The 27,648-nt window shown below is 45.4% G+C and overlaps 1 protein-coding gene across 1 annotated transcript; it reads left to right on the plus strand.

The window, feature by feature from the left end:
* Positions 1-143: 143 nt before the first annotated feature.
* LOC122940927 (cytochrome c oxidase assembly protein COX15 homolog) lies at positions 144-26,182 on the plus strand. Its single transcript, XM_044297858.1, has 10 exons — positions 144-234; positions 17,980-18,122; positions 18,476-18,666; positions 19,243-19,365; positions 19,620-19,806; positions 19,907-20,074; positions 21,310-21,391; positions 22,224-22,378; positions 25,608-25,721; positions 25,859-26,182. The coding sequence occupies exons 2-10, from the start codon at positions 18,042-18,044 to the stop codon at positions 25,988-25,990; spliced, it is 1,233 nt and encodes a 410-aa protein (XP_044153793.1). The 5' UTR covers positions 144-234; positions 17,980-18,041; the 3' UTR covers positions 25,991-26,182.
* Positions 26,183-27,648: the final 1,466 nt, after the last annotated feature.

Here is a 27,648-nt window from a genome sequence, read left to right on the forward strand (position 1 = left end):
CATATAGTAAAATAAAACAGCGGCTTGGCGCCAGCGTGCACGTATTCCTCCACTTTCGGTCACCTCCGACTTATAATATAATATAATTATAATATATTAACGCTAAAGGAGAAGCTGGTCTGACGTTTATTCCTGACGTACACGTACTACGTCATGACGTCGCGCCCAACATGGCTGCGCCCATGAGTGACATTTCGGTCTTCACTGGCTAGCATCCGAGTGTGCGGAGGGAATGTAAGTGTCCAAATTCGAGAAAATTCTTGGTCCGTTAGTATTTCTAGATCCTTGAAAACTGACAACCGAAACACTTGAGTGCTTTCTAAGCCCGGGCTATCTGCTGGGGGGCGTCAGTGCAATACAAAGTGCAGTTGCCCATAGCAACCAATCAGGATGCTGCTTGCTTTTTCCAAAAGGACGCTGGCAGATATAAGCTGCAATCTGATTGGTTGTCTGATGCTTCATTTTGTCCTTGCCCCAGGCGCATCCATAGGAAGGTATCATAAGGTCCTTGGGGGTCTAAGTCCACGCACTGAGGCCCCTACAGATATATAGGAGGTGTGAGTGCAGTCACCCGGCAGCTCCCATAGAATTGTAATGAGCAGCAGCACCTCTGTCCACGTGTCTCCTTCCTACCCGGACAGGGGCTGTCATCATAGCGTATCACTTGGACATATCATTATATTTAGGTTTTTTTGGCTGCTTGCTTGTTTTTGTATATTTTTGAATTAGTAGAGTTTGCTGGCGAGTCGCTGAGATGTCACAGGATTAGACTGCGATTCAAGTGACCTCCTTGTGACCATGGGCTTTTTTTTTGTGACTATTTCTTTAAAGGGGTTGTCCGAGTTATGAAAAAAAATATAGCACTGAAAATCTGATGGGCAGCAATATATAACTAAGCAAGTTTCAGGCAAAAAAAATAATATATTTCCTCATTTCCCTGGTTCTTTTCTGGCCCTTTGTTTACATGCAATAAAAACTCCCCCCCCCCCCCCCCCCTGCTCTGCTAAGGGAGTGAATACAAGAGCTGCCCTGAGTGACATGTCTGCCTGTTGGGAGACTCTGCTGCATGTAGTATGTGTAGGACTACAAGTCCCAGCTGTATAATGACACTTCTAATACACACAGGATCTTCTCTCTAGTCTGTCAGCTCCTGTGCCCAGAATTGTCACTGCTGCAGCTAGACAGTGTATGCAGCTGAAGGGGTTAAGAATCCTAGCAGAGAGATGGCAGTGAAGGGGGCGTGGCCAGCACAGTGACATCTCCTGTAAACAAACTTTACCAGAGCAGGGAGAGAAGCTGACATCACAGGTCATGTGACCCTCAAATCTGAGAAACCAGCCACTGCAGATAAAGTGAGTTAAAGGGAACCTGTCACCAGGATTTTGCGCATAGAGCTGGGGACATGGGCTGCTAGATGGCCGCTAGCACATCCGCAATACCCAGTCCCCATAGCTCTGTGTGCTTTTGTGTTAAAAAAAACTGTTTGATTGATATGCAAATGACCTGATATGTGTCCTGTATCCAGAGATGAGTCAAGCGGAAAGGAGCCCAGCACCGCCCCGCGTCCTCCGAATCTCCTCCTTGCTGGCTGACGTCACAGAGCTGGAGCGCCGAAATTAGGGATCGACCGATATTGATTTTTTAGGGCCGATACTGATAATTTGTGAACTTTCAGGCCGATAGCCGATAATTTATACCGATATTCTGGGAATTTTCATTTTTGAAAAAAAATAAAAAATTCCCACAAATCTGCTGAAAATTAATGTTTATTGTTAATGTGTATTTTTTATTTTTTTTGTAAATCTTTCTTTTTCATTTATATTTAATATTTTGGTGTTTTTATTATTTTTTTTGTAACTTTTTTTTTTAACTAACTTTTAGCCCCCTTAGGGACTAGAACCCTTGTCCTATTCACCCTGATAGAGATCTATCAGGGTGAATAGGAGCTCACACTGTCCCTGCTGCTGTGTGCTTTGTGCACACAGCAGCATGGAGCTTATCATGGCAGCCAGGGCTTCAATAGCGTCTTGGCTGCCATGGTAACCGATCGGAGCCCCAGCATTACACTGCTGGGGCTCCGATCGGAGGAGCAAGGGAGAGGGGATCCTGTGGAGGGGCGCACTGCGACTGGGGTGGGGGGGCCCTATGCGCCACCCCTGGGGGGGGGGGCGCACTGCGCCACCAATGTCTGATACTGGGGGGCTTGGGGGGGCGCACTGCGCCACCAATGAAGCTTAATCTCACATTTATTCATATACAGGAGGCGGGAGCTGGCTGCAGGATCACATAGCCGGCTCCCGGCCTCTATGAGCAGTAGCTGCGATCCGCGGCACCTGAGGAGTTAACTACCACAGATCGCAGCTACTGCTCATAGAGGCCGGGAGCCGGCTATGTGATCCTGCAGCTCCCGCCTCCTGTATATGAATGAATGAGAGATTAAGCTTCATTGGTGGAGCAGTGGCCATAGCTCCTCCCCTCCTCCTGTCCCCTGTCCTTACATTGGCGGCAGCGGCAGGAGCAGCACAGGGGGAGGAGACACTGCTCCTTCTCCCCTGTGCTGCTAAGGGGAACACGGAGAGCGCTGTCAGCAGCGAGATCTGTGTTCCCCATACACTATCGGAATATCGGCAAAATAGATGCCGATACCGATAGTGTTCAAAATCCTGAATATCGGCCGATAATATCGGTAAATCCAATAATCGGTCGATCCCTAGCCGAAATCTCGCGATGCGCAAGCTAGCGCATGAGTAGTTCGTTCCCTGTGCTGATGCCAGTACAGGGAATGAACATGATGCCGACACTGCGCATGCACTAGCTCGCGCATCGCGAGATTTCGGCGCTCCAGCTCTGTGACGTCAGCCAGCAAGGAGGAGATTCGGAGGACGCGGGGCGGTGCTGGGCTCCTTTCCGCTTGACTCATCTCTGGATACAGGACTCATATCAGTCAAAACGTTTTTTTAACACAATAAAAGCGCAGAGAGCTATGGGACCTGGGTACTGCAGATGTGCTAGCGGCCATCTAGCAGCCCATGTCCCCAGCTCTATGCACAAAATCATGGTGACAGGTTCCCTTTAATTGTAAAGTTGTTATATTTGCCCAGTTAGGAACATAGAAAGAACAACAAAATAACTCGGATAACCCCTTTTAAAGGCTTTGTACACCTTCGGAGGCAAATTTTTTTATTTTTTTTTATGATTGCATTTTACTCATTCTTGGCTAAAAATATTTTTTTCAATTGGCCGCCTTCGCACGGGTATATTTCATCTATTTAATTTAATGTTTGGGTGTGTCGTTAAAAGATATCGACAGTATCCACCATAACAGTGACCTCCACAGCGTCCCGCCCCCTTAACGGGGGACCTCCACAGCGTCCCGCCCCCTTAACGGGGGACCTCCACAGCGTCCCGCCCCCTTAACGGGGGACCTCCACAGCGTCCCGCCCCCTTAACGGGGGACCTCCACAGCGTCCCGCCCCCTTAACGGGGGACCTCCACAGCGTCCCGCCCCCTTAACGGGGGACCTTCACAGCGTCCCGCCCCCTTAACGGGGGACCTTCACAGCGTCCCGCCCCCTTAACGGGGGACCTCCACAGGTATGATTGCTTTGACGATATATCGTGCAGGCCTAAACACACTCATACACTCCGCTTTATATATTAGACTAGCTGAAAGACCCGGCTTCGCAAGGGTATATTTCATCTATTTCCTTTAATGTTTGTGTGTGTCGTTAAAAGATATCAACACTATCCACTATAACAGTGACATCTACAGCACCCCGATGTCCTAACAGTAATCTCCACAACCCCCACCCCTTAACACTGACCCCCGTCTCCTTAAAATGGGACCTCCACAGCAGCCCACCCCCTTCATTTTGACCTCCACAGCAGCCTGCCCCTAGGGTGGCCAGAGGTCCGGTTTAAAGCTGGGCAGTCTGGCTTTCAGACTCCCTGTCCTCTGTCTGGCGCAGGGCCTGGACGGACACAGGGATGTCCTTTTGAACAGTTCACTCTCATACAGCAGCACTGTGCTGTCTGAGTGTGAGCTGCAGGGAGAAACTCACCCTCGTTCCCACCCTTGCAGATGACAGAAGTTGGTTTTTACCTTCATTTTTTCAATCCCTGTCAGCTGCGGAGTGGAGGGGGCGTGACCTAACCGGGTCGGGACGTGGCTTAGCAGGACCTGGGGGCGGGGTTTTTAAGTCTGTCTTTAGATGGTGGCCTAAATGGCCACCCTACCTGCCACCTGAACTGTGACCTCCACAGCACTCCGCTCTCTTAACAGTGTCATCCACAGCGCCCTGCCTCTTTAAAGCTGACCTACAGTAGTGAAGAAAAATGGCTGGGTTGTTATGAAAACCTGGTGTAAAACTGTGTGTATGTGGAGACTAAGGGCCTGCGAGCTTCTATTGGCTGATAAGGATCATGTGACCAAGCTTCTATTGGCTAATGCATCTTTTGGGAATATCTCAGGAACGGTACGTCGTAGAGAGCTGAGACCTGGTCTAAAACCTTTCCAGACAAACTGATGTACCTGTGTGCCAAATTTTGTGATTGTAAATGCAACAGTGCAGATCCCTTTAGCGGACATACACACTAGGGCTGCACGATATATTTTGTGCGATTGCGATTAGGGCCCTAAAATTGCGATAACAATATGCAATATTTTAAGGGAATTGTGCTAGAAGTCTATTTGCACTGTTATGGAGGGGATCTGTGGATGGCACTGTTATGGAGGGGATCTGTGGATGGCACTGTTATGGAGGGGATCTGTGGATGGCACTGTTATGGAGGGGATCTGTGGATGGCACTGTTATGGAGGGGATCTGTGCATGGCACTGTTATGGAGGGGATCTGTGCATGGCACTGTTATGGAGGGGATCTGTGGATGGCACTGTTATGGAGGGGATCTGTGGATGGCACTGTTATGGAGGGGATCTGTGGATGGCACTGTTATGAAGGGGATCTGTGGATGGCACTGTTATGGAGGGGATCTGTGGATGGCACTGTTATGGAGGGGATCTGTGGATGGCACTGTTATGGAGGGGATCTGTGGATGGCACTGTTATGGAGGGGATCTGTGGATGGCACTGTTATGGAGGGGATCTGTGGATGGCACTGTTATGGAGGGGATCTGTGGATGGCACTGTTATGGAGGGGATCTGTGGATGGCACTGTTATGGAGGGGATCTGTGGATGGCACTGTTATGGAGGGGATCTGTGGATGGCACTGTTATGGAGGGGATCTGTGGATGGCACTGTTATGGAGGGGATCTGTGGATGGCACTGTTATGGAGGGGATCTGTGGATGGCACTGTTATGGAGGGGATCTGTGGATGGCACTGTTATGGAGGGGGATCTGTGGATGCCACTGTTATGGAGGGGGATCTGTGGATGCCCCCCCCCCCCCCCATAATAGTGTCCCTGCAGTGTGAAGGGGCTGGCGGCCAGCATCTGTATTAGGAATGACAGTGGGGACTGGTGCAGTCCCTGTATTCTAATGCACCGGCCCCGCTTACTGTTGTATAATATTATCTAACATGTAGGCATTGTTAAAATATAATAATCCTGTATAATCCAGCTGTACTACTTACAGCTAAGTTCCGTAGAAGTGAGCGGCACCGGTGCATGACGTAGTGAGTGACGCGCCGGCCTGCCGCCTCTCTTCTACGGAATTTAGCTGTAAGTAATACAGCTGGATTATGCAGGATTATTATATTTTAAAGGGGTTCTGCACTTTCATTTAACTGTTGATCTATCCTGTGGATAGATCATCAGCTTCTTCCTGTTTGAGAAGGCAGCGGCGCTCCATTAGCACCGCGGCCTTCTCACTGTTTACCGCCGGCACAGTGACGTCACGACTAGTATCAACTAGCGTGGGCGCGGCTAAGCTCCATTCAAGTGAACAGAGCTTAGCCGCGCCCACGCTAGTTGACACTAGTCGTGACTAGGGTTGTTGCGGGTATCGAAATTTCGATACCCAATCGATACTTTTGTCCCGGTATCGATACGATACCGGGATTTCCGTTTTTTCGATACTGGGCTGCGCTTCTGCGCAGCCTAGTATCTCTGAACATGAGCGCGCTGCTATCGGCGCGCTCATGTTCTCTCAGCAGCACGGGGAGAAGGAAGCAGTCCTCCCTCCCCCCTGTGCTGCTGCCGCTGCCACCAATGAGAAGAGAGGGGGGAAGGAGGGGTGGGCGCACTGCGCCACCAATGAGGATAGAGGGGCGGAGGAGGGGCGGGCGCACTGCGCCACCAATGAGGAGAGAGGGGCGGAGGAGGGGCGGGCGCTCTGCGCTACCAAATAGGACTATTCCCATTTCCCACAGAGCGGCGCCCAGCGATGCCCCAGCACTCACCATTAGTCCTGGGCGCCGCTCCGTTCGCCCGCAGTGCCCCATTACTGTCTCCTCTCCTGCTCCACATGCTGCTCATTACTATCGGAGCGATGGGAGGAGACATCAGCTTCACTAGTGGGCGTTCCTTCTCCCTGCGCTGCGATTGAACAGCGCTACAGCCAGGAAGAAGGAACGCCCACTAGTGAAGCTGATGTCTCCTCCCATCGCTCCGATAGTAATCAGCAGCATGTGGAGCAGGAGAGGAGACAGTAATGGAGCACTGCAGGCGAACGGAGCGGCGCCCAGGACTAATGGTGAGTGCTGAGACATCGCTGGGCGCCGCTCTGTGTGGCCTGATAGTGAAAGTCAGTCTAACACAATACAGGAGGCGGGTGCCGGCAGCAGAATCGGATTGCCGGCACCCTGCCCCTGACAGGGAGCTGCGATCAGAGGCAGTTAACCCCTCAGGTGCGGCACCTAAGGGGTTAACTGCTGATCTGCCAGTACCCGCCTCCTGTATAAAGGGGTAATTTATCATTGGTGGTTCAGTGTGCCCCCTCCCCTCAACCCCCCATCCCATTAAAATCATTGGTGGCACAGTGCGCCGGCCCCTCTCAACTTCCCAGTATTAAAATCATTGGTGGCAGTGGCCACAGGGACCTCTCCCCTCCCCCTCATTGGTGGTGCAGTGGCAGCTTCTGATTGGAGCCCCAGCTGTGTAAGCCTGGGGCTCCGATCAGTTACCATGGCAGCCAGGACGCTACAGAAGCCCTGGTTGCCATGGTAACATCCCTGATGCTGTGTGCACAAGGCACAGAGCAGCAGGGACAGTGTGAAGTCCTATTCACCCTGATAGAGCTGAATAGGACAAGGGATGAAAGATCCCAGGTTCTAGCCCCTTAGGCTACTTTCACACTTGCGTTCAGAACGGATCCGTCTGAGACGGATCCGCTCATATAATGCAGACGGTGGATCCGTTCAGAACGGATCCGTCTGCATTATATTGTAAAAAAAATTCTAACTGTGAAAGTAGCCTGAACGGATCCGTCCAGACTTTTACATTGAAAGTCAATGGGGGACGGATCCGTTTGAAGATTGAGCCATATTGTGTCATCTTCAAACGGATCCGTCCCCATTGACTTCCATTGTAAACATTGTAAGTCTGGACGGATCCGCTTGCCTCCGCACGGCCAGGCGGACACCCGAACGCTGCAAGGAGCGTTCAGGTGTCCGCCTGCTGAGCGGAGCGGAGGCTGAACGCTGCCAGACTGATGCATTCTGAGCGGATCCGCATCCACTCAGAATGCATTAGGGCTGGACGGATGCGTTCGGGGCCGCTTGTGAGCCCCTTCAAACGGAGCTCACAAGCGGACACCCGAACGCTAGTGTGAAAGTAGCCTAAGGGGGGAAATAGTTATTAAATAAAAAGTGTAAAAAAAAAAGTAAAAAAAACCCCCACCAAAATATGAAGTATAAATGACCCCCTTTTCCCAATTTCACATATATAAAATATATAAATAATAAACATATTACATATCGCCACGTCAGAAAAGTCCAAACTATTAAAATATAAAAAAAAATCTAGGTGGTGAACGCCGGAACAGAAAAAAATTAATAAAAACTGCGCGATTCGCCATTTTTAAACATGCGGAATGCACGTGGCTTTTTTGGTTTATTTTTTTTCGCGTGGTATCGAGTATCGCAATACTTTTTCATGGTATCGAAACCGAATCAAAAATTTGGTATCGCAACAACTCTAGTCGTGACGTCAGTGGGCCGGCGGTAAACAGTGAGAAGGCCGCGGCGCTGCTGGACCGCCGCTGCCTTCTCAAACAGCTGATCGGCGGGGGTCCCGGGAGTCGGACCCCCGCCGATCAGAAGCTGATGATCTATCCAGAGGATAGATCAACAGTTAAATGAAAGTGCAGAACCCCTTTAACAATGCCTACATGTTAGATAATATTATACAACAGTGAGCGGGGCCAGTGCATTAGAATACAGGGACTGCACCGGACCCCACTGTTATTCCTATTACAGATGCCGTTATCGCGATATGATTGCTTTGACGATATATCGTGCAGGCCTAAACACACTCATACACTCGGCTTTATATATTAGACTAGCTGAAAGACCCGGCTTCGCAAGGGTATATTTCATCTATTTCCTTTAATGTTTGTGTGTGTGTCGTTAAAAGATATCAACACTATCCACTATAACAGTGACATCTACAGCACCCCAATGTCCTAACAGTAATCTCCACAACCCCCACCCCTTAACACTGACCCCCGTCTCCTTAAAATGGGACCTCCACAGCAGCCCACCCCCTTCATTTTGACCTCCACAGCAGCCTGCCCCTAGGGTGGCCAGAGGTCCAGTTTTAGGCCGGACAGTCTGGCTTTCAAACTCCCTGTCCCCCTTCTGGCGCAGGGCTTGGACAGACACAGGGATGTCCTTTTGAACAGCTCACTCTCAGACAGCAGCACTGTGCTGTCTGAGTGTGAGCTGCAGGGAGAAAGTCACTCTCACTCCCACCTCTGCAGGTGACAGAAGTTGATTTTTAACTTCATTTTTTCAATCCCTGTTGGCTGATGAGTGGGAGTGGTCTAACTGCATCGGGAGCGTGGCTTAGTGGGACCTAGAAGTTGATTTTTAACTTCATTTTTTTAATCCGTGTCGGCTGATGAGTGGGGGTGTGGCCTAACCGGATCGGAGGCGTGGCTTAGTGGGACCTGGTGGCGGGGTTTTAAGTCCGTCTTTTCAGGGTGGCCTAAATGGCCCTGAACTGTGACCTCCACAGCACTCCACTCCCTTAACAGTGTCATCCACAGCTATAAAGCCGTGGCTTTACTTCAATAGCGATTATGCTGATGACAGATTTCCTTTAAAGCTCTCCTACAGCAGTGAAGAATAACTTTGGGTAATAACTTCAGAAATTAATTTCTACTGTTAAAAACCTTTTCCCGAACTCGGTTTCGATTCCAAGTGGTACCCTAGCTCATCCCTAGTCATAAACAAAGCCACATTCTAGCCATAATGAGTGTTTATAAGGTCAGAGATAAGGAGCCGTCGAGGGGCGTGGCTGCCGAGCGGAATCGCAGCGGAATCCTTCAGCTCTGGCACACAGCGATTTCTTAGCGTGGTCCTTAGCCTCTCGCCGACCTGTTCACCCCCACTCAAGATCTAAAACAGCCTTCACCATGCCTAGAGGGAAGAAAATTCCTCAAAAACAAGGCAAGCTTAAGTTCTTCTTCGAGAAATAAGCAGACGGCGCTGGCTCCGGCATCCTCCCGCCATCTTCCCAGCAGTTACCTACACCCCCGTATATGCCTCCCACAGAGACTAAATCTCCCTGCGGGAACCAACACATATCTTCAGTAGCAGGCTCTTCCAAAGAGTCACGACAAGGATCAGCAAACTCCTCACCGTCTGAAGGAAGCCGTAATTCCAGAAGCCCGGTGAAGCAGAGGCCGTGGCTACAAGACGAGCACGCAGAAGAGGTAAGCCCTGAGTCTGAGTTGTTACAGACGAGCCATCTGGCTGGGGCACTCCAATCTCTCCCTATATCAGATCAACTTGCTTCTGGGAAGTTACTGAAAGATATGCTGATTGCGTTCAGCTCCACCCTTCATAAGGACTTCTCCTCCTTATTAACCCCTATAAAATCCTCCATTGCAGAGGTTGAGTCATGAGTGTCACATGTTGAAACAAAGATGGGAGAGTTTGCCTCTTCTCACAATCGGCTCATTGACTCTCATAAGGAAATGGCAGCGTCCATAGATGCCATGAAAGCTAAAATAATAGACCTAGAGGATCGCTCTAGGTGAAATAATATTAAGTTTAGGGGGATACCTGAAGATATCAGCCCATCTGCGATAACTGCCTATTTTGCAAGCCCTTCTTAAATTGCTTCTCCCCTCCTGCTCAGAGCTGGACTTTACCATCTTCCTGACACAGCTCCCAGGGACACTTTGGCGCGCATACATTTTTATCATGTTAGCTGCGGCAAGGCAGATGCCAAACTTGCCGACACAATATCAAACGGAGAAATTGTATGCAGATCTCTCAAGCCAACGCCGTGCGTTAGCCCCAATCACTACAGCTCTCAGGGAACATAAAATGGCGTACAAGTGGGGCTTTCCGGTGAAGATTCTACTCATCCATGAAGGGAAACAACTTACTATTAGTGCAGTGGAAGAGAGCCGTAAATTACTGGAATCCTGGAACATTTCTGTCACGGCAGACAGGATACAAGATACACAGGATATAAACATACAAGTGTCTAGGCAAGAAGCTGGGGATAGAGGTCACCTCCTGACAAATCCCTACCAGCTCTCCCTAGACTTCTTTGCCCACGTTCAGACCCTGAAGGTAGGAATAACGTGTCCTCGTGCCTAGGCTGAAGATTCCCTAGAATCCCTAAGATGGTGAAAGGGGGAAAGTGGCAGCCTGCTCCCTCAGGACCTGGAGGGGGCAGGCGTCTCTCTAACAGCCTAGACAGACAACCACAAGAAAACAAAACCAACTTAGTTTTTGCTTTTCCTGCTCAGTAAAAGATATCTCTCCTTCCTTCCAGACAGAAGCTATAACCCGCATAGGACACTGGGGGTGGGCGTAATTTACACTCAAACCAACGACCCCACCCAGTAAACCTGAAGGGAGGCGGATATTGCTCAATTCCAAAACAAAAAGGCTACACACGCGCTGCTAACCTGGCAGACCTCCGCACATAGCCTGAGCAGGGCATGACAATTTCAGTTGCGGAATCTATTATTCCTCATAATCAACCACAATACCACCTGGAGATGGAACGGCCCACGGTCGGCGCCCGTCGAGGGACCAAACATTGACTATCTTGATCTTTCATTAGTGCCATAGAGCGCTATGATGGTTAAGGGCAACAGCACGAACTCTGACCCCAAGTTTCTATTCATCCGACAATAGGGTGACTAATCCAGGTCAACTTCAGTTTGAATTGTTATTCGGTCAGCCAAAAATTTTGCATTTTTGTTTTGTTTATGTTATTTCTCTTTTAATGCACAGTTTTACTACGGGGTCATTTTGGGTGATTGTCATTTCAGGTAGAAATTTTCCCTGTGCAATCCATTTTTACAGGTCTGTGTTGTCTATCATACTTCTTAGTTCGCAAAACAATTATAGCATAATGGGGCGGCACCGTGGTGATTAAACTACATGCTGATGTTCTATGTATTCAAGAATCACACATTATACCTCAAGATGCCCATAGGATAACCCACCACTCATTTCCCCATATCATACAAGCCAATTACCATAAGAAGCAGAGAGGGGTTGTGTTAGCCTTTAAATCCTCAGTTGCCTACTCACCTATTGCATCTTCTGTAGATCCAAATGGAAGGTTTATTATTCATGCATGTAGTCTAAATAATATTACCTATACTATAGAAGTAGTTTATGCTCCTAACAAGCATCAGACACATTTTTTTAATAGACTCACAGCAAAAGTGAATAAGTTAAAGCAAGGTCATGTTTTACTATGTGGGGATTTTAATATGGTTCCAGATGCGGCTGTGGATTCTACAGCCCCCTCCAGGGCTCACAAAGCAATTCGAGGGCCTCTGTTGCATAGGGAAGAACTACAGTGGATATAAAAAGTCTACACACCCCTGTTAAAATGTCAGGTTTCTGTGATTTAAAAAATTGAGACAAAGATAAATCATTTCAGAACTTTTTCAACCTTTAATGTGACCTATAAACTGTACCACTCAAGTGAAAAACAAACTGAAATCTTTTAGGTAGAGGGAAGAAAACAAAAAACTAAAATAATGTGGTTGCATAAGTATACACACCCTTAAACTAATACTTTGTTGAAGCACCTTTTGATTTTATTACAGCAGTTTTTTGGGTATGAGTCTATCAGCATGGCACATTTTGACTTGGCAAGATTTTCCCACTCTTGGCAAAAACACTTCAAATCTGTCAGATTGCGAGAGCATCTCCTGTGCACAGCCCTCTCCAGATCACCCCCCATTCCAAAACTTTAATCTTCTTCTGGTGAAGCCATTCCTTTGTTGATTTGGATGTATGCTTTGGGTCGTTGTCATGCTAAAAGATGAAGTTCCTCTTCATGTTCAGCTTTCTAGCAGAAGCCTGAAGGTTTTGTGCCAATATTGACTGGTATTTGGAACTGTTCATAATTCCCTCTAGCTTAACTAAGGCCCCAGTTCCAGCTGAAGAAAAACAGCCCCTTGGCATGATGCTGCCACCACCATGCTTCACTGTGGGGATGGTGTTCTTTTGGTGATGTGCAGGGTTGTTTTTGCACCAAACATATCTTTTGGAATTATGGCCAAAAAGTTCAACCTTGGTTTCATCAGACCATAACACCTTTTCCCACATGCTTTTGGGAGACTTCAGATGTGTTTTTGCAAAATGTAGCCTGGCTTGGATGTTTTTCTTCGTAAGAAAAGGCTTTCGTCTTGCCACTCTACTCCATAGCCCAAACATATGAAGAATACGGGAGATTGTTGTCACATGTACCACACAGCCAGTACTTGTCAGATATTCCTGCAGCTCCTTTAATGTTGCTGTAGGCCTCTTGGTCGCCTCCCAGTCCCAGACCAATTTTCTTCTCGTCTTTTCATAAATTTTGGAGGGACGTCCAGTACTTGGTAATGTCACTGTTGTCCCATATTTTCTCCACTTGATGATGACTGTCTTCACTGTGTTCTATGGTATATCTAATGCCTTGGAAATTCTTTTGTACCCTTCTCCTGACTGATACCTTTTACAATGAGATCCCTCTGATACTTTGGAAGCTCTCTGTGGACCACGGCTTTTGCTGTGGGAGGAGACTAAGAAAATTTCAGGAAAGACCAACTAGAGCAGCTGAACTTTATTTGGGGTTAATCAGAGGCACTTTACATGATGGCAGGTGTGTGCTGACTCCTATTTAACATGATTTTGAATGTGATTGCTTAATTCTGAACACAGCTACATCCCCAGTTATAACAGGGTGTGCATACTTATGCAACCACATTATTTTAGTTTTTTTTTTTAGTTTTCTTCCCTCCACCTAAAAGATTTCAGTTTGTTTCTCAATTGAGTTGTACAGTTTATAGGTCACATTAAAGGTGGAAAAAGTTCTGAAATGATTTATCTTTGTCTAATTTTTTTACAGCACAAAAACCTGACATTTTAACAGGGGTGTGTAGACTTTTTATATCCACTGCATATGATATATGCAGAATTCACCACCTCCAAGAACATGACTTTTCCTCAGTGCACAATACTTATTCCCGCATAGACCTGTTTTTTCTAGGACGATCCTTATTGCAGTTAGCCTCTCAATCCACTATCGAAAGTATTAAATGGTCAGACCGTGCCGCAATTTCCTTATCTATTACAGAAACATACAACGTCAAGGATACTCTGTGGCGATGTAATGACTTTCTTATATCTAACCCCACTTATAAGTGCGTGCTAGAGAGATAATTATCAGAGTATTTCTCCTTAAATACAGGTTTAGTGTCTAGCAGCCCATTCATCCTCTGGAATGCTCACAAAGCTTTCCTAAGGGGCATTTTTATTAAGTTGGGTCACCGTGCAAAAAGGGAAAGTGAACGGCTATTAGACTCTATTATTTCTAAACTGGCAGCTTTAGAGGCTCTAAACAAAACCCTCTTTACTGAGGACCGAAAAGCTCAGATTGACTCCCTGAGATTACAACTAAAAGACTGTCTACTTTATCGATATGAAAAACAACTCCTCTTGGTTAAAGCTCGTTATTATAACCAGAATAATAATGCAGGAAAGCTACTAGCTAACAGGATTAAAAAGGGGCTAGCTAAATCTAGAATCCTCTTCCTATTTCATTCGGACAATGAGAGCAAATTATATGACCTGAAGGATATTGCCAATCAATTTATAGAATATTATTCATCCCTATACAACCTGAAAACATCTCCACAAACCCATCAGGCCACCCCACAGGAGATAAACGCCTTTTTATCTTCCCTTAATCTTCCCATGTTACAGGAACAGCAACAAAACTTTATATTGCTTCCGTTCACATCTGCAGAGATATCTCAAGTGATCTCATCCTTACCACTACATAAATCCCCGGGCCCAGATGGATTATCCAACGCTTATTACAAAACCTTTACCCCATATTTATTATCTAATATGACGTCAATATTTACACAAGCATTTCAGGAGGGAGCATTCCCACGGGAAATGTCTGCCACCATTGTGGCACTACCCAAACCCGGCAAGACGCAAGATAAACCCCCAAATGTCAGACCCATTTCTCTCCTGAATACAGATCTAAAGATTAACGCTAAGGTATTCGCAAACAGACTCTCAAAAGTCCTCCCATCACTAGTGAATATAGATCAGGTGGGGTTTGTTGGGGGCAGGCAGCTCACGGACAACACACGAAGGGCGTTAAATATCCTTGATCATATTGTACGTCATAAAAGTCCTGCTTTTTTGGTCACGCTAGACGCCGAGAAGGCGTTTGATCGCCTAAACTGGTCTTATGCCTTCTCAGTCCTAGAAAGACTAGGCCTAGGAAGTACTCTAATCACAGCCATTAAAGCTTTGTATTCCGTTCCTACAGCAAAAGTATTTGTAAATGGAGCGGTATCAACTTCGTTTCCTTCGTCAGGGATGTCCTTTATCCCCCCTCGTTTTTGTTTTAGCCATAGAACCCTTAGCTCAAGCTATCAGGCAACATCCAGATATTGCGGGTTTCACATTTGATAAACAACACTGCATATCATTATATGCTGACGATATACTCTTATCCCTCTCCTCCCCCCCACTCATCTCTAGTAGTGGCCGTATCTCTTACTACAAAATGAATAAAAACAAATCCCAACTCCTACCCTTTAATATCCATTCCCAACAAATACCTGAATTAAAGTCAAAATTTCCATTGGACTGGCAAACTACTCATATAAAATACCTGAGCATTAATCTAACATCTTCTATTGCCTTATTGTTTCAACATAATTGCCTCCCTCTTTTAGATACCATCAAAAACAATATAGCTTCTTATGGTAAATTTGAAGTCTCATAGGTAGGCCGTATTGCTACTTTTCAAATGATGACCCTACCTAAGCTTTTATTCATTTTCCGCACAGTACCCATCAGAATACCCTCTAACTTCTTTATAAAAGAACAGGGTATTCTCAGCTCCTTTGTTTGGGCAGGGTGGAAACCACATGTGTCCTCCTTCTCCCTAAACAAAGCTAAAAGGGGTGGCGGTCTGGGATTACCAAATTTGGTAGATTATTTTCTGGCAACACAGGTCAATCAGCTTTTTAGGTGGTGGGAGGGGGATACTTCCATTCCATGGATTCAAATGGAATCCTCCTTAACCAAACTGAAACATCTCAGATTCATACTAATTGATTGTTTAAACTCTTCCCCAACTGAGCTCTCTAACCTACCCTACGTTATAGATGCAGCTCTTCATCATTGGCGCTCATTCCACCACAGATGTGCTCCTGAAAATATCAACACTTTAGCTATATCTTCCCTTCAATTACTAGAGATGAAACTTCCTAACAAAGCTCTCTTAACTTGGAGATCACAAGGTCTTAGGTGGATTTCACAACTATATAGTAATGGGCAAATAAAGTCCTTTACTAATCTTCAACAAGAATTTGGGTTACCCCGACACAGATTTCTATAAATACTTAGACTTCTGTTGCAAACGCACAACCCATGTGAAATTGTAGCCAACAGGCAACTGTTTGAGTTATGGGGTTCCTGTAGGGCAGTGTTTCCCAACCAGTGTGCCTCCAGCTGTTGCAAAACTACAACTCCCAGCATGCCCGCACAGCCAAAGACTGTCCGGGCATGCTGGGAGTTGTAGTTTTGCAACAGCTGGAGGCACACTGGTTGGGAAACACTGCTGTAGGGTATCTGTGAAGGTCCCAAGCCTTAAAACCATATATGGGTGACAAATTATTATTCCAAAAATCTGCCCCCTTTTTGGCTTAGGACAAGGAATTGAATATGTCAATTCCAGCGACCAGTTGGATACCAGCTTTGAGATTTATCTCCACAACCTTTTTTCAGCATTTATCTCTACGAGGCAGCTATCGAAAGTTGCCTAAGGTGGTACCCTGACAGACTTAGCAAGATTTTTCCTGGAACATCTAACTTATGCTGGCGTCAATGCCGAGCTAAAGGTACACTTTTGCATATACTATGGTCCTGCCCCAGGCTAACAAATCTATGGGTGGAGGTTTTTGACCTAGCTTCCAGATTATGCGGCTTAGTCCTAAAACCTTCCCCATATTGGGCCTTCTTTTTCATGGATCTGCAGGACATTCCAATATCTTGTAGGACCTCGATAGCTCACCTATTCATAGTTACCAAACTAAACATTACCAGATGTTGGAAATCATCAACTATCCCGACCTTGTCAGATATTATACAATGGGTGCAACAAAACTGTTTATATGACAAAATGATGGCTATCAAAGACCATAAACTTGATCATTTCCACTACCATTGGCAGGTCTGGTTTAATTTTCTGCCTATGCATACTCGGCACATAACGCAATCAATAAAAATCACGATACCCATTGTATGCAGTAGACTTGATTAGTTTGTCTGTTTTTCAGTTTTAAGATAAGATGTTCCACTTCTTATATAGGGTCTCCAAATGCTAATCACTGGCAAGGATATTGTGTATCATATCTATTGTTTGGAATCCCGCACTTTTTTGTTATTTCAGGAATTGTTTATTTGTAAAACCCAATAAAAATGATTGAAAAGAAAAAAGAGATAAGGAGCCGTTAGCTCCCCAACTGACGGAAAAGAGAGAATACCAATAAAAATTATTGAAAAGAAAAAAAGAGATAAGGAGCTGTCAGCTCCCCAACTGACGGAAAAGAGAGAAAACCCAAAGGCTGCCGATAGAGCATCTCGGCTATTTACACAAAAAAAGGCCACCATATTTTTTATAAAGATTAATTTAAAAAGGTATTTTTAGCTAAAAATGAGTACAATGCAATAATTAAAAAATGGCCCCCAAAGGTGTACATAGCCTTTAAAAAAACTATCATCCTGGACCCCTAAAATAAGGGTTGACCACTGCTATCCTCAGAACAAGGCCTCATGGACACAACGGTAGTTTCAGTCCGCATTTTCTGCTGATCAGATGTAGACCCGTTCATTTCAACGGGGCCGAAAAAGATGCAGACAGCACACAGTGTGCTGTCCGCATCCATATGTCCGTTCTGTGTTCCCCGCAAATAATATAGAGCATGTCCTGTTCTTGCATGTCCATTTTATGGACAAGAATAGGAATTTTTAAGAGGGCAGGATGTGCTGATCTGCAAAATGCGGAACTCGCGTGTCCGGTATTCGTGTTTTGCGGATCGCAAAAACAGAGCCACGTGCATTAGATCTTTTTTCCAGCCTTCACCTAAGCGAATCAAATGATGTGAACTTGTTCAGCGATGCTGCTGAGATTGCTAGGCTGCCATACATTAGTCCTAATCGAAGACGCTCAGCTTGCGGAGTCTGGCCGTCCTAAGGTGTAACGTTAAACATTCTACATTTCCATTGAACAGCTACGACTTCTCGTGTGTGTGTTTAGTTTTTTTTTTGTTTTTTTTTTTTAATATAATTTTTTTCTATTCTAGGTGAATTTTGAGGGGAGATTGTAAAATTGCATCAGCTGATCTTGTGTTAGAAGGAACCAAAGATGCTTCTTTTGAGTCTTCGCTCCAGCCTGACACACTGCAGAGTGCAAGCTGTGCGCTACATTCACTCAGCAGGCGCAAAGGTAAATGCTCACCTGTATTATTCCTATGTATTTTGGCCTCCTCTATATATGATTGTCTGTGGAAAGCACAATAAGAAAAAGTTGGTCACCAGTTTAAAGGATTTCGACTTTATGTCTAAAGTTAAACCTATGTATGGTGGGTTACCACGGACACAGGAGTATATTTATCTGTGGACCCATGTTATGGCTATACAGTGCTTGTATCCCCTTTATATGCATCTGATCCTTTCTACTGTGTAGCTGGTGTTGCATCCCTTTTATATATGTTTTTTATGCATGTAGCGAGTCTTCTTGTATCATGTACTTTGTGGCTTATTGAGTTATCGCTCTGCATCGTCTCTCACTTGTATTAGCATCCCGGCACTCAGTGGAAACACACAGTCCAGAAAAGATGGAAGAGCAGTGTGGTGTCGGAGGTGGCCGCTCCATCCAGAGCTGCGGTCGGGTCTCTACCAAACTCTGCTGCCGAACGTGTCATGGGTCGCTGGCTTCTTGTGTGCAGCGGTATGGTAGCCGGAGCTGTGATCATTGGTGGAGTAACTAGGCAAGTGCTATTTTTTTTATTTACGGAACTAGTATAATCCATGATTGCTGCAAGACCCCCAAACACAGACATCGGCTTCTTCTGCTGAGTGTGCAGAATGGTCACCGGGGGTCATGCTGCAGTATCTTTGGGAATAAGCAAAATCCTTTAAAGGGGTTGCCCAGGATTAGAAAAGCATGACTGCTTTCTTCCAGAAACAGCTCCACACTGGTATGAGTACTCAGCTCCGGTAAATGGGACTGAGCTGCAATACCTAGAACAACCTGTGGACAGTTGTGGCACTGTTTTTGGAAGAAAGCAGCCATATAGTTCTGATCCTGGACAACCCCTTTAGTTAAATGCTATATGTTCGAATTCTCTTCAGCGGATGCGTCTGGAAATGCTGGATGATGACATTTTTTTTCACCCAGCTTTCTAAAGCTCCCGAAATGTTTCATTCACAAGTTCAGGAAAGCAGGGGTGACGACCCATGTGGTTAATTTTGCAGTATCCATCCTGGTTGTTACTCTTTCGCAGAAATGGATATTGTGAAGAACCAACAGACAATTAAAGGTTTTCCCACTTTTTGCTCCATAGGTTAACGGAGTCCGGGCTGTCGATGGTCGATTGGCACCTGGTGAAAGAAATGAAGCCACCGAGAACTCGGGAAGAATGGGAGGCAGAGTTTCACAAATACCAGCAGTTCCCAGAATTCAAAGTGTAAGACGTGGCAAATATATAAGAGGCAATGACATAGAACGAGATTAAAGAGCTGGGCCTGTAGCATTTACAGCAGGGAGGGGACGGAGGGCATATGAGGAAAACATCAGGGGGCTTTCCATCACATACATTTATGGCATACATGTGTCATTGGTGGGGGTCCAATCATTTGGTCTCCCAGTTAACCATTTCTCCCATAGTCTCGAAAGGCCTGACTTGATATCTTGTTTTTTGTTTTTTTAAATTTCCTTTAGTTTGAATCACAACATGACCCTGAACGAATTCAAGTTTATTTGGTACATGGAGTACTCCCATCGGATGTGGGGGCGAGCAGTGGGCCTGGCTTACATTTTACCTGCCATCTACTTCTGGAGAAAGGGATGGTTTAACCGGGGAATGAAAGGACGTGTGCTCGGCCTCTGCGGATTTGTTTGCTTCCAGGTAAAATAAAATAAAGGAAGGGCAGAGATGGATAAAGGAATTGTTCTCCTCTCAGAGAGAGAGTTAGTTTATCTTGATGTATGTGTCTGTCTCTTTACAGGGTCTGCTGGGCTGGTACATGGTGAAGAGTGGACTGGAAGAGAAACCGGACTCGTATGATGTGCCCCGTGTCAGTCAGTATCGCCTGGCCGCACATTTAGGTTCTGCACTTGTTCTCTATTGTGCAAGTCTTTGGACAGGATTATCTCTTCTACTTCCTAAACAAAAGGTATTTGGCAAAGGATTTTCAGCAGTGGAGAAATCCACAGCCTATACAGTAACGGCAATACGCTGTTGAAATAGGAAATGTGGATTTAAAAGAGGACCTGTCACCCGAAAATGCAATGCAATCTCAAAGCACCATGTTATAGAGCAGGAGAAGCTGAGCAGATTGATATATAGTGAGCGGGGAAAATATTCAGTAAAACCTGTAATTTATATCTTAGAAAATCTGGTACAGGGTGGAGGTGTTATCAGTGAGTGACCGCTATCTCTGTATCCACACTTATACACACAGTGCTATCAATCACTGAGCACACCAGCCTCCTGTACCAATAGGCCTTCACAGGAGTGAAAACAATAAAGATATAAATGTATAAATTACAAGTTTTACTGAATCTTTTCCTACAATAATACAGTGTATATCAATCTGCTCAGCTTCTCCTGCTCTATAACATGGTGCTTTCAGATTGCACTGCATTTTGAGGTAAAAGGTCCTCTTTAAATCCACATTTCATTTTAGGCTGCTTGCACACGAACGTTGTGCATCCGTTCCATGCATTGTGGACCGCAATTTGCGGTCCCCAATGCACGAGCAACGTCCTTAGGCAGCCGGGACTGATCGAGACCCATTCAACTTGAATGGGTCCGTGATCCGTCCGCACCTCAAAAAAATAGAGCAAGTTGTTTTTTTGTTGCGTTACGTTGGCACAGACAGAAAAAACACGGAAGCTTTCAGGGGGTTCCGGTCCGTGCTTCCGTTCCTCATCTCCGCGATTGCAGACCCATTCAAGTGAACGGGTTCGCATCCGTGAGGCGGAGTGCACACAGCCCATGGGCGCACAACGATCGTGTGCAAGTGCAAGAGGCCTTATACTGCAGATTTTCTCAGCAGACTTGACCCTTTGCAATTGAGAGGCTTCAGCTTAGGCAGGAGACTTACTGATAGTGCTGCATAGTATGGAGATTTATTGGCAATGCTCCAGGGTAAAGCAAAATGCAAAGGGGTATTTTCTGAGAAAAGAGAAGATACCTCGTTGCTTACACTGGTGAGGAAAAAATTCTGCAGCCAGAATTCCCAGCATAATCCCCATGTAACTTAAACAGAGTTTGACTTGGATTCATTGCTGAGTTTTTGCACCAAAATCCATCCTGTGCTGCTGTAGCCCAAAGGGTTTGTATGACATTTTTTTCATGATGTGCCATGGGTTGTGCATATTATAACATTGTTGTTTTTTTCCAAAGATGATTGAGACAACTCAGCTGCTGAAGCTAAGGAAGTTTACACACTGGACGACAGGTCTCGTCTTCCTAACAGCGCTGTCAGGTATTTCATATACAGTTTCATTTGTAGGCTATAGACCGTTTGACTTAGTGACTTAAACAGCATGATCTGCTGCCCAGAAACCATGATTGAAATGTCCTCACAAAAGATCATGTCACCCGAAGAGTGAGCATTTTGCTCATTCATTGGGTGATCTGCAGGACCTGTACACAGGCCAATTATCCGGAACGAGCGTTCGTAAGTAATAGTAGCCCGAAAATCGAGCCATGTAAATCCAGCATTAGGTGAAGGACATACACTCACTCTGCAGAATCAAAATGAGAATTCTTTAACAAAGACTATTTAGAAAGTAATGTTATGGTTAGGATGTAAATGAACAATAAATAAAACCACTGTAAAGGTGTCCATAGCCATTGACGTGTATATATTCATTATTGACTTTTTTTGCTTCAAAATACTTGGCTGATTTTACATAAATACACATAATTGAATGAACTAATAAAAAGACTGATAAAGTTCCAAATGCTCTAATTCAAGTCAGTCTCCTGATACCCCTAGTGCATCCATTGGCTCCCACTCCTCAATTCACTGCTATAGGAATTCTGAAAATAGCCAAGCCAGGACTAGCCGTGAACAGAGGGGTGGCCGCATAGCCGCGGCTTGCTCTCCATTCACTACGGGGCCTAATTCTTAAAATATCTTGTCGATATGCCTTAAATGGCCAGATGGAAATGCCCCCTTTGATTTTGATGAGATTGTCTTTGGTGTGTGACTTATGAAAGTGATTGAAGGAAATGTGTTTTTAGTATATAGTGTCAGTAAAGATCATCATTGTCTAACTAAGGACTAATAGGAGTCATTTCTATGACAACAGGAGCCTTTGTGGCAGGACTAGATGCCGGTCTCGTTTACAATTCTTTTCCTAAGATGGGAGAGCGTTGGATCCCGGATGATCTACTTGCTTTTTCTCCAACCTTGAGAAACGTCTTTGAAAATCCAACAACAGTACAGTTCGATCATCGCATCCTTGTAAGTGGCATTATATGTTTCGTCTCTTGACATATGAAAGTCATAAAGATTGAGTTTGTAATGTATATGATCAGCGTGAGTAGCTATATCTGTATGCACATACATGTTGGAAATTGGCCGCAGCAACACCAGACTTCTTGAGGAGCAAGACAGCGTAGAATATGACATGAGGTAGATGGAAGTATGGAGCGGCAGTAGAAAAAGGGCAGTGCTGTGTGTCTGTGTCCCCAAAGAACAAAGGAATAATTAGTATTATAATTCAAGTTTTCCGCAGTATTTCGCAGGCCATAGACATAAATGTTTACACACAAAATACTTCACTAAATCATTATTATACAATAACATATGTCATCACAAATATTTTACTATTCATATACATTGACGTACAAAAGTTACACCTCCACCAACTTTCAATTGGACAAGTTTCTTATCGTAACACGTCATCCATAAATAATTTGTTCCCTTGAGTCATTCATCAATATTCCCCGGTCTTAGTCCTTGTCTCCGTTCTCCTTCTCCAAGGAGACATATGGACCATTAACACTTGAATTGGTCATCCTTATTTATGACCTATCCGAACACCAAGGGTCAAACATAAGCATAAACATTTCAATAAACTTCTACAATTTCAGTGAACAAGTTCCTTTTTTTTCCAGCCAAGATGTCTTCCATTAATACATATACCATTCACTTTCTCAAGGTCACCCTTATATCGTGACCCTTTAATCCATTACTTAGAACTCTATCTCCTACCACTAGGACACACCACAGTGTACTCCAACAAACTGAACTCCTTTCTAAAGCAAGGACACAAGATGTCTGCTTGATACAACATGGCTGACTATCAGATCTAATGCTGATTTTCCAACAATACACATGGGGAAAGCGGTCAGTCATTGAGTCACTCCGCTGAAAGGACTCCTAAGCCCAGAGTGAGCAGGGATTTATATTGAAAAAATTACACCTTTTACTGCATCTATTTTGACTAATTGCTGTGCTCCTCCTGCTCTAGAACTGTCTTGTTAATTTGCTTTTTCAATGCTAAATTAAAGTGTTTTATTTTTTTTTTTTTTACTGATGACCTATCCTCTGGATAGCTCATCAGTATATAATAGGTGGGCGTCCGAAACCTGTGACCCCCACCGATCAGCTGTTTGAGAAGCCACGGGCGCTCGCAGTAGCGGTGCAGCCTTCTCTCAGCTCACCAAGCACACCGCCGTGCGTGGTATCGCAGCTCAGCCCCATTCACTCCTCTTTCTCTGCTCTCTCCCTCTTATTGTTAGAGATACCGGCAGGTGGGAGACGAAGTTGTAGACGGCACATCAGCGTGGAGACGGGAAAAACATCCAAAGAGTGCAACTCATGCAGGCTGTAGACAGGGACGAGAACACAAACAAAAGGCTGTCTGCAAAGGGGGCAGATCACACAAGCTTTATATTAGTGTAGAGAGAGGATAGAACCTGCGGCAAACTCTACAGGGCAGGGAAATCACAGACTCATCTGCCTAAGTGGCTGCCAGTCCAAGTGAATGGTTATCAATGAAGCTGTGCTGATACATGAGAGCTGGTGAAGCCAGCAGCATCATGGACACACAGGCCTCATGTCCAGCATGTTTTACTGGGAGAGACATGCTCACATGAGAAAAGCCTGAAACTAGGAGCAGGTTGTGAACTGAATATCGGGGGCCTGAAAATGAGTGAAGGAATGGAGACTGTGTCATGAAACTTAAAGGGATTCTGTCACCTCCCCTAACCCAAAAAACGATTTTAAAGCAGCCATGAAGCACAGCTTACCTTGATTAGGCTGTGCTCTTTTATCTTGTAATCCGTCCAGCAGTTTCTGCAAAAAACGACTTTTATTGATATGCAAATGAGTCCTGAATGTGCCCAGAGGGGCGTTTTGTTCCTCTTAGAGAGCCCAGTACCGCCCCTCTTACAGTGCCCAGCCCGCCTTCCTTGTACTGTCTAACCGCCGCCCCCAGCCTGCCACAGCCTCTCCTCCCTCTCCTCCCCCTCCCTCACGCCGAACGAACTCTCGCACAGGCGCAGTACCCACTGAGGGCTGCGCCTGTGCGATCAGCAGGAGACTGAGGGCAGGAGCTTCATCCTCGTCACTGGGCATGCGCCGAGCCCAGTGACGTCCGATGCTCGCTCTTCCCTCAGTCAGCAGGGAAGAGCGAGCATCGGACGTCACTGGGCTCGGCGCATGCCCAGTGACGAGGATGAAGCTCCTGCCCTCAGTCTCCTGCTGATCGCACAGGCGCAGCCCTCAGTGGGTACTGCGCCTGTGCGAGAGTTCGTTCGGCGTGAGGGAGGGGGAGGAGAGGCTGTGGCAGGCTGGGGGCGGTTAGACAGTGCAAGGAAGGCGGGCTGGGCACTGAAAGAGGGGCGGTACTGGGCTCTCTAAGAGGAACAAAACGCCCCTCTGGGCACCTTCAGGACTACATTTGCATATCAATAAAAGTCGTTTTTTGCAGAAACTGCTGGACGGATCACAAGATAAAAGAGCACAGCCTAATCAAGGTAAGCTGTGCTTCATGGCTGCTTTAAAATCGGTTTTTGGGTTAGGGGAGGTGACAGAATCCCTTTAAGCAACTATTTTAACTAAATGGTAACCACTAGCACATGCAAATAGTTTACCTTGTCAAAAGTGTGAAGACTATTGGGGTACACTGAGGTGTAACAACACCAAACATCTCAAAAGATATTGACCCAGAATGACTAATCCTAAAGATGGCATAAACGTAGACCGGCGGTCTGGACCTCTGCCAGATTTATCACTGGGGCTCAGGCTGGATGATAAATGTGGTGCAGGGATGGACACTTTTCTCTGGCTCTACACCAGCTATTGGTTGGCTTACTTTAAGACAGATTTTTATGCCAGAATCGTGGCACAAAATGGCACATCTTAGGTCTCACCCTTTCCCATGAAGCTCTGTTCCTTTTCTCTAATCCTTACCCCTTTTGAGCATGGCGAAAAAATTGTAAAAACCCAAAATGCACCAATTTTAGACAGAATTTTGGCGCAGACGCGTTAGCCAAGAGGCACAGTGGCCTAAATTTACTAACAGTCACTTAGATTGAATACAATGGCCTAGATATACTAATGTATCTGCATCAAAAATATTTTGAATAAGTGGCGTCATTTGGTGCATCAGTTTACAAAAAATTGTTAATTTCATTAATTTACTTCTAATTTTTGCAATCTTTTCTATGACTTTTTTTTCTAGGGGATCAGCTCTGTAGCAGCGATCACTGGCTTATATTACTATTCTCGGAAGGTTCCTCTGCCTCGAAGAGCAAGGCTCGCTGTGAATTCTCTCATTGCTGTGGCCTATCTACAGGTAGCCGGTTACATCTTTGTATATTTCTATTGTGGAAAGCACAGACTTGCTGTCATGTATATCATTGACTGGAGGTAATTCAATCACATGGTGCAGAACAGCAGTCCCATCTTACAGTGTTTCTTCCTTCTTCTCAGGTTACGCTGGGCATCAGCACGTTGCTCTTGTACGTCCCAACACCTCTAGCTGCCACCCACCAGTCTGGCTCGCTCGCTCTCCTCAGTATGGCTATCTGGCTCATGAATGAACTGAGACGTCTTCCAAAATAGTGACCAAGAAGTGAAAGTACACATGGGATCATCGCACGTTTCCGAATATAACTTCTTCAGTTCACATAATATTATATTTTTTCTGGGATGGAAAACTTTTTCATTTTTTTTTCTTTCATAAAAACTCTGTCTGATTAAAGAGGACCTTTCACTAGTATACAAACTAAAAACTAACTCTATCTGTGGGCAGAGCGGCGCCCAGGGGTCCCCCTGCACTTACTAGTATGCCTGGGCGCCGCTCCGTTCGCCCGGTATAGGCTCCGGTGTCTCAGCTCCGTCTGTTGTACTGGACTGATTTTTTTGTAGGAGGCGTGTCCCTTGCTGCAGCACTGGCCAATCGCAGCGCACAGCTCATAGCCAGTCTAAAAAGGAGTTCCCTGTACATAGATTTTGCCTCCTAATTTATAATAATGCATTTGTATATACTATTTTTTTTCTCTAAATATATACATTTTTAATGTTTATAAAAAATCTTCACTTCTGTCTGCAGAGCAATTGGGGGAGTCAGAATAAACGTCTTTCTTAAGTTGTGACATAATGTTTTGTCAGTGACTTTATATAATGTATGTTACTGTTCCACTTTGTCATTTTATAGTTTATGTACATAAAGTACATAGAGGGTGGAGTCACTGTGTACATACATTACTTATCCTGTACTGATCCTGAGTTACCTCCTGTATTATACTCCAGAGCTGCACTCACTATTCTGCTGGTGCAGTCACTGTACATACATTACTTATCCTGTACTGATCCTGAGTTACCTCCTGTATTATACTCCAGAGCTGCACTCACTATTCTGCTGGTGGAGTCACTGTACATACATTACTTATCCTGTACTGATCCTGAGTTACCTCCTGTATTATACTCCAGAGCTGCACTCACTATTCTGCTGGTGGAGTCACTGTGTACATACATTACTTATCCTGTACTGATCCTGAGTTACATCCTGTATTATACTCCAGAGCTGCACTCACTATTCTGCTGGTGGAGTCACTGTGTACATACATTACTTATCCTGTACTGATCCTGAGTTACATCCTGTATTATACTCCAGAGCTGCACTCCCTATTCTGCTGGTGCAGTCACTATGTACATACATTACTTATCCTGTACTGATCCTGAGTTACATCCTGTATTATACTTCAGAGCTGCACTCACTATTCTGCTGGTGCAGTCACTGTGTACATACATTACTTATCCTGTACTGATCCTGAGTTACATCCTGTATTATACTCCAGAGCTGCACTCACTATTCTGCTGGTGGAGTCACTGTGTACATACATTACTTATCCTGTACTGATCCTGAGTTACATCCTGTATTATACTCCAGAGCTGCACTCCCTATTCTGCTGGTGCAGTCACTATGTACATACATTACTTATCCTGTACTGATCCTGAGTTACATCCTGTATTATATTCCAGAGCTGCACTCACTATTCTGCTGGTGGAGTCACTGTGTACATACATTACATTACTTATCCTGTACTGATCCTGAGTTACCTCCTGTATTATACTCCAGAGCTGCACTCACTATTCTGCTGGTGGAGTCACTGTGTACATACATTACTTATCCTGTACTGATCCTGAGTTACATCCTGTATTATACTCCAGAGCTGCACTCCCTATTCTGCTGGTGCAGTCACTATGTACATACATTA

Source organism: Bufo gargarizans, chromosome 6 (genome assembly GCF_014858855.1).
Source record: "Bufo gargarizans isolate SCDJY-AF-19 chromosome 6, ASM1485885v1, whole genome shotgun sequence".
NCBI classification, from domain to species: Eukaryota; Metazoa; Chordata; class Amphibia; order Anura; family Bufonidae; genus Bufo; species Bufo gargarizans.

Excerpts from the sequence above, each read along its gene's own strand:
- LOC122940927 (XM_044297858.1), top strand. The coding sequence starts at position 18,042 with ATGCTTCTTTTGAGTCTTCGCTCCAGCCTGACACACTGCAGAGTGCAA. Across the intron at positions 18,123-18,475 it reads TTCACTCAGCAGGCGCAAAG|CATCCCGGCACTCAGTGGAA; the intron begins GTAAATGCTCAC and ends CACTTGTATTAG. Across the intron at positions 21,392-22,223 it reads CTTCCTAACAGCGCTGTCAG|GAGCCTTTGTGGCAGGACTA; the intron begins GTATTTCATATA and ends CTATGACAACAG.